Here is an 11777-nt window from a genome sequence, read left to right as displayed (position 1 = left end):
GAAAAAACGCGCCTGATTTAAATGTCACACCTGAACTCTCACATCCTTTTAATTACGTTTGAAATTATGAACATTGCTCAACATCATGAAAATTAAACCTTATTTTCAATAAGCAATCCTGAAAAATATTTGGGGGTGCTTAACTTTTTTCCAGGTGTATATAAATAATGCTACAGTCAGCGTGAACTTATTATTGAAACAAAGAGTTTCACTAACAGTTTTTATTGTTGTTTTTCTTTCAAATATCTTAAAAAGTATCATGGATTTTACTCTACTGATTAAAAACCGACGAACGCACCCTAACACTCTAGAAAACTCTGAAAATTGGATGTATAATACCTTAAGCCAACATCATTAAAGGCAGAAGGAAATTCGCAGCAGCCTTTGAGCAAAATAACTGTAAAATACTCTTGGAAAAAATCGTCTTATGCACTATTTATCGTCATTGAATTAAATCAGGATTAAAAGGGTGCACTGCAGTAAATAATTTTTTTTTACATATTTACTAAACTAAAAGATTCAAATTTGGTCGAATGCATGATAGTTGGACAGCAAAAGTGTGGAAAATGTTATTTGTTTTAACTTATCAAAATTTAAAATATATGGATCTAAGAGGAAACAGACGAAGAAGAACACTGTTTACAGATATCAGTGAGACATATTTGGAACTGTTTAGAAATAGGGACTTCATCTCAATTTCTGGAGTGGGGGATTTTATCAGAATAGAAAAAACTATGAATGCGTTCCACTACAAAAATAGTTTAATCCACCATGCTGTGCCATCAACAAGAAAGTTGAAAAACCGTATTGTATTTTCAAAATAATAATTACTGCACACAGAAATGTCTCCCATTGGCACAGCGGTATGTTTGCGGACTTACAACGCTAGAAACCGGGTTTCGATATCTGTGGTGGCAGAGCACAGATAGCCCATTATGTAGTTTTTGTATAACTACAAAGAAACAAACAAAGAACACAGAAATTATTTCAAAATGTACCTAAGGGAGAAATAAGCAGACAGAATTGTGTCATTATTGTAATTGCTGCCTGAGAATACTCAGTATACAGTCATCAGCTGTAACTTTTTGTGAATGCAAGAACAATCAATATTCATCATAAGCGTGGTGTGTAAAAACCAATGACAAAAGGTACACAGACCCTGAACACTACACTGGTTTGTAGTATAAAGATAGGTCATTTCTTCACGGGCTCTTCAGTGAATAATCTACAAAGTTGTTAGTTACAAAGGATTACAATGTGTACATGGTAAAATGTATAGCACTATACATTACTTGAAATATCCACAACTTTCATACAATTGTAAATGCACTAACGTTTCCGGTACCAGTAGATTCGCAGGAATTATTGTTTAACTTCAGCGTTTTAAAAATGTATTAGTAACAAAATCAACAATAATTTTTAAAATGCTAAAATAATTTTAAAAGGCCGGATAGACATATTTTCAATGAATGTTAATGTCATTGATGCAGTTATAACAATTAAGCGTAATTTATAAATTTAGTTCATTTTTTTTTCTAAATTAAATTTGAGAATAACTTTTGCTTGGCTTTTAGGTAACGTCAGAAACATTCAGTGCTTATAAACCCACATGTTTTTTGAATAAGCGCAACAATAATATTTGCGTTTCAATAAACGAGTTTTTTTTAACTCGATTCAATTTTGTAACACAGTTAAGTGTGATATTTTCCTGCTTGTTCGTTTTTTCTGATGTATGTGTTTTTCAATTGATTGTCGACTAACAATAGATTTGTACATAGTTACGTCCTGTTCATTTTTGAAAGGATTGGTTAAATGGCACACATCTGGCGTTTGTTGCATTTTACAAGCCTGTTTAATTATCGTTTCACCTTGTCTGTCATCAGAGGTTGTCGGCCATACTCTTCTTATATACAAACGTCTTCCATTTTGATTCATACTATTGATATACTCTGCTGTACTGATATACATTGCCATGCCCATTTGAAAGACTACGTGATTCGTATTTTTTGAAAAATAAACCATGATATGGCCACATACCTACCTTTATATGACTCACGTAATCCCCAGAAACTTTACGTGATCCGTCTATTTTGCGTATAAATGGAGCGTTTTACAATTCTGTGTATGCGATTGTATATGATTGGTTACACATTGTAATATGCTTAAAAGAAAAAACAACAATATTGAAATAAGAGTACCGCTATTATATCTTAGTGTATACGATGTGTTTACAATATCAGTTACTGTGTAGACCGTGTGAATTATGCATATATTGTACACTACAGTCATAGCTCAGTAATCTTAGGTATCTAACCTATCCATGTTGAATTATGTTTGAATCACATATTAAATATTTAGTTATAAGAAAGAAATATAAGGTAACAGTTCCCAAATTGTAAGTTACATTACAAGACACTGTACAGTTATTTATAAAATAATTATTCTAAAATGGGTCCCTTAAAACTGCCTAGCTACTCAGGTCAGTTTTGAGTTGGGAAAATTTGGTTATAGGCTAAGCTAAAGATTTGTTTGTTTGTCGTTAAGCACAAAGCTATACAGCTGGTTATCTGTGCCATGCTCAACACGGGTATCGAAACCCGATTTTTAGTGTAACCCTTCAGTCACTGGGAGGCTGCTAAAGTTTATAAAGTCATTTACATTTTTTCATTTATTCCCTCAGGACTGGTACATGAAAAAACAAATTAAGCCCAACAAAAAAGTAACTGAAATAATTACTTTCTACTCAACTTCAAAACTTAGATAAAATACTTCTCTTTGATTTTTAAACAAGAAAAACATCCGCAAAACGAGGAAAAAATAGCCATCCTGCACAGTGCACCCATAATGTATTTTCACTGTTTCAGTTATCGCTGTGTTTAAAAAATACAATAATTTTGACAACTGAATTTCTTTTCTCACAGGTGTAATTTATGTGGAGGTAAACACAGATTCATATCTTTTAATATTTATACCAAATATGAATTATGGCCAAATTCTTCATGGTGCGTAATCCTTCTCTTTAATTTGATGCATTGCTCTAAATCGCGATAAAAACATGTTTCTGAAAAATTAGCATTAGTTATTGCTTTCACTTCGTTTATGACAATCAGTGATATAAATAAGTCGTGTAGTCACGTGATAATCATTCCAGTTGCTGTTCTGAAGACTATATTGAGTACATATGTAGTGTGTTGTCAGTTTTTAATGATACGTGTGGTCTGAAGCACATCTACAGCCTTTTCAGTGCACACCTAGATACACAAAATGAGTTGTTGCTCATCTTTGTGTCTGTCTACTTTCATGCATTTAAGCAGTTTTAATAGTCAGAGTTTCCGTAAAAAAAACTTCTCTCTACCTTTAGCACGTAAAATTGTCTCTCAGTTATATGGAAGTACTAACCAGAATCTAAGCAGTTACAATAACATCAAATCAATACATCAAATCATGGACGAAATGGAACCATTATCTTTACAGGGCAAGTAGCACGAGTGAACTTCTTCAGAACAGTCGCACATTCTCACAACACGTGGAACGTGCACGTAATGAATGACATGATGATTTATAGAATTGTATTGAGGTGAAAGTTTCTTGGCTATATTAAATAATTTATCTTTCCGTTTTCGTTGTAATTTGTTTGTTTGTTATGGATTTCGCGCAAAGATACACGTGGGCTATCTGCGCTAGCCGTCCTTAATTTTGCAGTGTAAGACTAGAGGGAAGGCAGCTAGTCATCGCCACCCAACGCCAACTCTTGGACTACTCTTTTACCAACGAATAGTGGGATTGACTGTCACATTATAACGCCCCCACGGCTAAAAGGGCGAGCATGTTTGGTGTGACGGGGATCCGAACCCGCGACCCACAGATTGCGAGTCGAGCACCCTAACCACCTGGCCATGCCGGGCCCTCGTTGTAATTAAAACATACTTGTTGCACGCTGATCTGTAGCGATTATTTAGGAGTTAATAGCAAATTATTTTGTACTTAGTAAAAATAAGTTGTTGTTTTTTCATTTAACCTAGTTAGTTAAGACTTGTTCGCAGATTTTGTTTGAAAAATTAATCCTCAGACAAGACAGTGGACCATTAAACTGGTAGAGGCTCGGGTCAGCGTGAAGCATTTTATTATTGCATTGAATATGAGAAGATCAATTTCTGTTATAAATCATTCAAAATGATAATGTTAAAGGTTTTGAAAGCAATTATTAGTATGAGATTATCAAGGTTTTTAAATGTACCTTTCAAACTAAAAGAGATACTTCTGTTTGCTGATCTATTGTAATGCTCAGTTTTACAATACAGTGATAGAGATGTCGATGATAAATGCTTTGAAGCAAGTAGGCTTAGATGGTCTCACAGGTAAAAAAAAAAATCAGGTTACTTGAGTGAATACTGGAGCAATATTAAAAATGCCTCAAGCACGCAACTACGAACGGAAGTTGCTTCAAAGATGTACGAGACAAAATATACGGGTCACTGTTAAAACTTTACTGTATATTGTTTTCAACGTTCGTCCAACTGACCCACATTTTGATTTGGTCATTGGATAGATAAGAACGCGACTAACCAGAGAGTAAGTGGGTTCAAAATACCCCCCCCCCCCTCCATTCCCTTCCTCCTTCACTTCCTCCTCGGCAAATACGAGCGTTCGTTTTAAAATACTTGAGGATTGTAGCGTATCATTGGCGTAATCGTTCGCCCCACAGGTATATAAGACGGGGACGGGATCAGCAAAAAAGAAAACATTCTTCTTTCTGCACCTCAGAAAAACGGGGGCTGTTTATGTTAAAGACAAGAATGAGGGCAAGTATTTTCAGTTTTATTGTCATAATTACTTTTTGCGTTTGATAAAAGAAGTACCAGAATTTACAATAGTATAAAATGCACTGAAATTATATCAGAATTCGGAAATAAGCAAAATAAGTATATTAATTAGATATTTTGTTTCCTTCGTTTTCTCTTACATATTTTCTAGTTATAACACTTTTTTATAGTTATTGCAAACCTTCCATTCCAAACATTCCAACCCAAATTTAAGTATCTTAAAAAGAATATGGATGTTGTTAAGCAAAATGCTACACGATGGGCTATATGTGCTCTGCCCACCACGATTCTCAAAACCCGATTTTTAGCATCGTAAGCCTGCAGACTTACATCTGAGCCAGTAGGGGATAAATATTTTTCATAAGCCTAATTTTATCGACAAAGTACAGTACTCTATTATTTAATTTATTTTCACAAAGTGCATGCGAAATTTACATATTTTAATGTTGTTTAATAAACAAAACTACATTTAATTGACAGTTTCAAGTCAACGATCTAATGTAGCTATTGTTTCATTATGTAGTTTGGTACTGTATAATGGCTATTTTCAACCCACTCGAATCACCCTAGTCCCATCTTTAAAGCCATCTAATAATTCGCATTTAATAATCTTTTTTTGGACACGCAACCATAGCATTTTTTCCGACTAAACTATTTTAATATTTTCTATAATGTCGTTGAAATGTTTAACATGGAAAAACTATAGTATATTTGTCAAAAATAGAAATAATAGTTTCAAGAAACTTAGATGTTATATCATTAGACAAATGAACTAAAATGGGTTGTCTCTGACAATAGAAAATATAATCACTAGGAGCACGTACCGTCGAATAAACAAGAGCCTCTTCTCTCCAGTATAATAGTGGTCTAATAATTTTACATCACGAACAGTAGGATTTGCAAACGTGAACCAAATATCAATGAGAAACGCTTAACGTATTTTCATCCAATTTAATGTTTCAAACACTCGGAATGCTGAGTTTGTGTAGAGACTTCTGAAATACAACCAGATCTTCGGTTTTCCAGTAATGAAGAAATTATCACATGAAATTGGCTTAAACTAATTACTCTTTACAAACATTTTGAAATAATTTCAATTCTATTATTTGAAAGTAAACTTTACGAACTAATTTAGTTTCGTTAGCGAACGAATCAATCCATGCAAGTAACTTATTTTGTAGATTTTTTCAATGCACAAATATTGTTTTTGCACGATTTGCATAAACTCTTGTTTTTCTTAGAGCCCAAAATATAAATAGCGTAAAATTGTTTCACTATCCTCTTGAAAAGTTATGTTTTCGTCTACGGTCACACTACACCACTTTAAATATTTGTATTCTTCTTGCTAAATATTTGAACGGGTATCTCAATATACTGAAAAAATGATTGACAAAACTAGAAAAATCGTTACAACAAACTAAGTTAACATTTAAAAACTTCTAAACTTCACCATTTATCAGCTAAAACATTGAACTTTCGGAATCTTCCTAATCATTAAAAGTAACCAATATGTTTATACTGTTTTCCGTAATGAGTTAAGAAAATTGTGTGCCTGATTTTCTTCAAAACTTTTTCAAACTTTTATTCAAATGGAAAATGTTATATAGTTTCTCAGAATTGGAGCGAGTAATGCTGTTTCATCCTTTTCTGTACTAACAGTATCGTGAAACTGTGAAGTTTAACACAAGGAAATTAACTATACTTTTGTTGTTTCAACAGTACAAAATGCTATAGGAGGAGTAATGATGTGGAGAATGTTTTTGTAGCAGGTTTGAAACCTTCGAAAGATTAATTAAATCCACAGTGAACGTAAGCGCTTTTGCCTAGCTTGTCAACGTCACAGTGCTGTAATGCTTAAGTTCAATTTATTATTTGTGAAATCAAAATATGTCTGCATAAGTACTTAACATGAAGCACAAAGCAAAGTTGAGATATAGCATACTAAAATTAATTGGTACATTGTTTATTTTTAAGCAGAAAGCTACACAATGGGCTATCTGTGCTCTGTGTATTGCAAGTATCGAAACCCGATTTTTAGCGTAAAGATACAAGTCTTCAGACTTATCGTTCAGCCACCGCTACAAATGCTACAGAAATTTGATATATTTCTTACAGTAAGGATCCCTGGTGGGTAAGCGATAAGTTTATGTATTTACGCCTCTAAAATCCATGGTTCGATTCTCCGCGGCAGACAGAGCACAGATAGCGTTATGTGCAGCTTTGTGCTAAAATAACATCTAAAGTAAGTGCGTATTACCAAACGTTCTCTTTGTTCTTTGACACGAAAGAGAAAAATTATCTGAGAAAAAATAGAAACAATATAAATTATTAATTTTCTATTCTTCTACCTCAAGGACACCAAAGACGTTCTTTAGGCCTGGAGAAACATGCACTCAAAAATATCTTAATAGATAAGTAAGAAGATTAATTTTTTTTACAGTCGTAATGCATTATATATCAGCAACCATAAAAGGCAAATCTTCTTAATATTAAAAAAAAGTCATATGTAGGTTGAAAAAGAGAAATTTCCCCAGCACATCTACGTCAATGGAAACAAGCCTTCATAAACAAACAATAAACCCAGACAAAGACTATACAGTTTTCATGACAATTCACCGTGTTTGCAGGTTGTGAAGATCAAGCCCTCTACTACACCATATAGGTCAATAACTTCTGTAGCACATGAACAGTTATTTTGATCCAGATAAGCGTGCGTGAAGAGTCACTAGTATGGGTCAGACAATGCACTCGTTCACAAAGCCACTCAGCCAAAAGGCGAAATGGAAAAAAAATAAAGGACAACAGGCAATTAGGTTTATTAGTCTTATTTTATATTGAAGTATTTCAGTCTCAGTTAGTTTTCAATTATCGAGTTATATTTGAGCTATGCAAAGCTTGGACACATTTAAAGAAAAAAAAAACATAAAAGATAAACCTCAATAAGCACACTGCATCAAATAATAAAGTTTGCATACTTGCAATATCTAAATTCGAATTTAACTTTCCCAAACAATAAATGCTAAGCCTTTAAATATGTTAAACATAATAATTTATGTTTTTAATAGTTTTTTTTTTAGTTTTAATAACGACGTTTGTTTTTATAATTTCATGAATATGTTCGTAATATCTGCACAGCGTGTTTACTAGTGCTTCAAATGAGAAGTCTTGATATCTACACAGAGTGTTTACTAGCGCTCCAAATGAGAAGTGCTTGATATCTGTACAGCATGTTTACTAATGCTCCAAATGAGAAGTGCTTGATATCTGTACAGCATGTTTACTAGTGCTCCAAATGAGAAGTGCTTGGTATCTGTACAGCATGTTTACTAATGCTCCAAATGAGAAATGCTTGGTATCTGTACAGCATGTTTACTAGTGCTGCAAATGAGAAGTGCTTGATATCTGTACAGCATGTTTACTAATGCTCCAAATGAGAAGTGCTTGGTATCTGTACAGCATGTTTACTAATGCTCCAAATGAGAAATGCTTGATATCTGTACAGCGTGTTTACTAGTGCTGCAAATAAGAAATGTTTGATGTCTGTACAGCGTGTTTGCTAGTGCTCCAAATGAGAAGTGCTTGAAGAAATGAAGTAGATCTTCACACATTAAACTTTATTTTCCAGCAACATGAATTATCTTAAAGAGCAGATATGAACAGCAATATTTGTTTTGATAACTAGTAGAATTGCGATTTCAACTAAACAGCATCTTAAACACATAGGGACTAAACATTCAGGCCATAAAACCATAAAGTTCAGGTATAATCGTTCATAATTTTGAACTACTCGCCAGCTGAAGGTGAGGCAGCTAGGCCCACCTGCGCCATACTGGCATTACCCCCGATCTGTGAAGCAAAAAACGAGATTGAATGTCGATTTTATAATGCGTCCACAGATGAAAGTGGGGAGTTTATTGAGTGATATCACATCTCGAACCTAGGACCATTCGATCCGTAGTCCATTAAGCCAAGCCCTCGATACATACTTAAACAACTATTATTGTTTGTTTTTAGTATTTACGGCCTGAACGGCACATTCTACTACTCACTGAATAAGCAACTGGGCCAGACGGCCTAAAGTTCAAACATAGCTATCCATAATTTAGGACTGTTGACCAGAGAAAGGACAACCACTCACAGCACCTGCCGCCTAGACGACTACTCTAAACTGTATAGCGGGATTGCTGTCAAGATTATAATGCTCCAATTGTGTAGTTTGGAGCGTTTTCAATAGGATATTACAGCCTGAGTCTTAGACTTTTTGGCCACAGTCCGACATGTTAACCACTTGCTTGTACTAGTACATAGAAATCCATAGGTGCTGCTTCCGGTGACTTGACCAGTATGTCTTCATTTGGAATAGCATAAGTACCCGTCATTTTTCCAGACTGACTTCATTCTTAATCATGTTGTGTACTGTTCCTGAGAAACATGGACGGCTTTTGCTACTGAAGTTTGTGTTCATGGATTCTCACTACACTTTGCTTACCATGGCTGGGATATGATTTGTTGCAGGTCTATATCTGAAGGGTCCTTTTACCCAAATTGATCCATATTCCTTTGTTTTCCAATGCTCTTAAGTAAAAGGACATCCCTGTGTTGTAAATTCTAAATCATCGATCTGAACACATCTTCATGATTTGATTATATGAATATTTTGCATTGGGAAAATCTGTTATATAATATTCCCAAAAGCACTCAACCTTTGGTGGCATCATACTACCTACGAATTCCAAAGAATGTCAAAGTGTAGGTTTAATACTCGCCATTCCACTGCGACTTTACATCAATTATGTCTTTCACGTGACTTGTTGATTTTCATATTTAAAATAATTTCAGTATAATGTACACGAAACTCTGTATTCTGCAAAGTTTGTAGTATGTGGTTTTATTACTTATAAATTAACCAAAATGAAAATATAGGTATTTGTGCTATCATAGAAGGCTCCATACACTTGAAAATAAATGCTGGACCTATCTTACAATATTGAGATTTGTTTTATTCTAAGTATTCACTTAAGTTGTGTGTGTTTGTTGTTGTGTTTTTTCAAGGTTTTTTTCTCTTTCTATTGTAGATATTATTGTGGATATTGAGTTTGCTTCCTATAGCTCTTGCAGCACCAACAGGATATGAGCATATATCAGTACCAAATGACCATGCCCCTTCGTACCAACTTCAGAGTAAAGAAACAAAACCAATAATTGTTACCCTACTAGTAGACAACGAAGAAAGGGGGTACGGAAATCTTCAAAGTGAAGTTGGTCAAATCCAACAAAATAGTTATGGCCAATCTGAGTTAAGTGGATATGGTCAGAAACATCAAAATGAACATGATCCAATACAGAAAAGTGATCATGGTCAGTCTTATCGTAGAGGACACAATAAAGTAAATGTGCATGGAACTCAGCAACAAGGAGCTAATGGTAAGAAACTGGCTTCCGAAAAACCCGAAAGTTTAATACTCATTTTAAATCTTCCAGAGAGAACTGTAAAACAAGCTCAACACCCAAGTTACGTCCATCAGCAGAGACAGTCAAATTATGGCCACCCACAACAGTCTGGTTACAGACAAGCACAGCAAGTTGGATATGATCAGCAGCAGAAACAGTCGCATGATGGCCAACAACGGCAGTCAGGTTATGGACAAAACCACCAAGTCGGATATGCTCAACAGCAGAAACAGTCGCACGATGGGCAACAACGCCAGTTTGGTTATGGACAAAACCAACAAGTTGGATATGGTCAACAGCAGAAACAGTTGCGTGATGGCCAACAACAGCGGTCTGCCTATGGACAAACCCAACAAGTTGGATATGATCAACAGCAGAAACAGTCGCATGATGGCCAACAACGGCAGTCTGGTTATGGACAAAACCAACAAGTTGGTTACGGTAAAAATCACCAGTCCGACGACAAACAAACTCGGCAATCAGGACATGGTCAGCAGCATCAGGAAAAAAACCAACCGCAAAATGTTCCTGTACTTCTTATTACACTTGATCAAAAGGGCAAACCTAAAACAGTACATGATCAACAGCAGTCTACAGGGTATGGTGAATCAAGATCTTCTAGTCATGGTCATCAGTCTTCTAGATATAGAAAACAGTCTATTGGACATAGTCAAAGACCTTCAGGGTATAATCGCCAACTACCCTTTAAAAATAGTCAACAGTCTTTAGGATATGCTGAGCAAAAATCATCAGGATATGATCAGCATAGCTATTCTGATCATGATCAACAACAACCTATTGGCGATGACCATAGCTCTTCGGGATACGATCAAGAGTCATTTAGGCATACATCAAGAGATAATTATAAAGGTCAAAATGATAAAGCAAATATTTATGTTCTCTTACTTCCCACTCAAAATCAAAATGAAGAAAACCAATCCAGGTCGAATCATGCAGGACAGCAGTCTAGAGACAGACATGAAGGTCAAAAATTCAAAAGAGGGAACAGTGGAGGATATAGAGGTAATGGAGGAAAGTCATATGTCTTTAACCAGACCAAAAATTCAAAATCATCTTATTTTATCAGTCACTAATTGAAGACTTATTCAACGGTTTAAACTATAATCGATGAGTGCATACTTGAAAACTAACCATTTCAACCGCATAAAATAATTAAATTTCTTTATTTGGTGTATATACGTATAAGATTTAATTTTAGTTAACTTTTTTATAATTCTAATTAAATATCGTTATTGTAGACTTTAGATGGAGAAGACTATAACTTGTATTTTCGAGAATAGGAAATTTGGCAAGATGTAAAATAAAAGGAATATTATTAGTTGTTTTTTTGTTTGTTCTTGTTTATCCTCAAATATTATTTTAATTTCTGCCTTTTTTCAATTCCAATTCTAAAACTTTGGAAAAAAACAGAATAAACCAATGAAAATTAAACGTACCTGAAGAACTTAAACGGCTCGTTCTGAATAATAATTAATATTTTAG

At 34.5% G+C, this 11777-nt stretch overlaps 1 protein-coding gene across 1 annotated transcript; it reads left to right on the top strand.

Moving 5' to 3' along the window:
* Positions 1–4309: 4309 nt before the first annotated feature.
* LOC106462867 (filaggrin-2-like) lies at positions 4310–11368 on the top strand. The gene is made up of 2 exons (XM_013922832.1): positions 4310–4336; positions 9899–11368. Exons 1-2 carry the CDS (start codon positions 4310–4312, stop codon positions 11366–11368), a joined length of 1497 nt encoding a protein of 498 aa, XP_013778286.1.
* The last annotated feature ends 409 nt before the right edge of the window (positions 11369–11777 follow it).

Source organism: Limulus polyphemus, unplaced genomic scaffold (assembly GCF_000517525.1).
Source record: "Limulus polyphemus unplaced genomic scaffold, Limulus_polyphemus-2.1.2 Scaffold1270, whole genome shotgun sequence".
Taxonomy (NCBI): Eukaryota; Metazoa; Arthropoda; class Merostomata; order Xiphosura; family Limulidae; genus Limulus; species Limulus polyphemus.
This window is presented reverse-complemented; position numbering and strand designations above follow the sequence as displayed.

Excerpts from the sequence above, each read along its gene's own strand:
- LOC106462867 (XM_013922832.1), top strand. The coding sequence starts at position 4,310 with ATGTCGATGATAAATGCTTTGAAGCAA. Across the intron at positions 4,337-9,898 it reads TGATAAATGCTTTGAAGCAA|ATATTATTGTGGATATTGAG; the intron begins GTAGGCTTAGAT and ends TTTCTATTGTAG.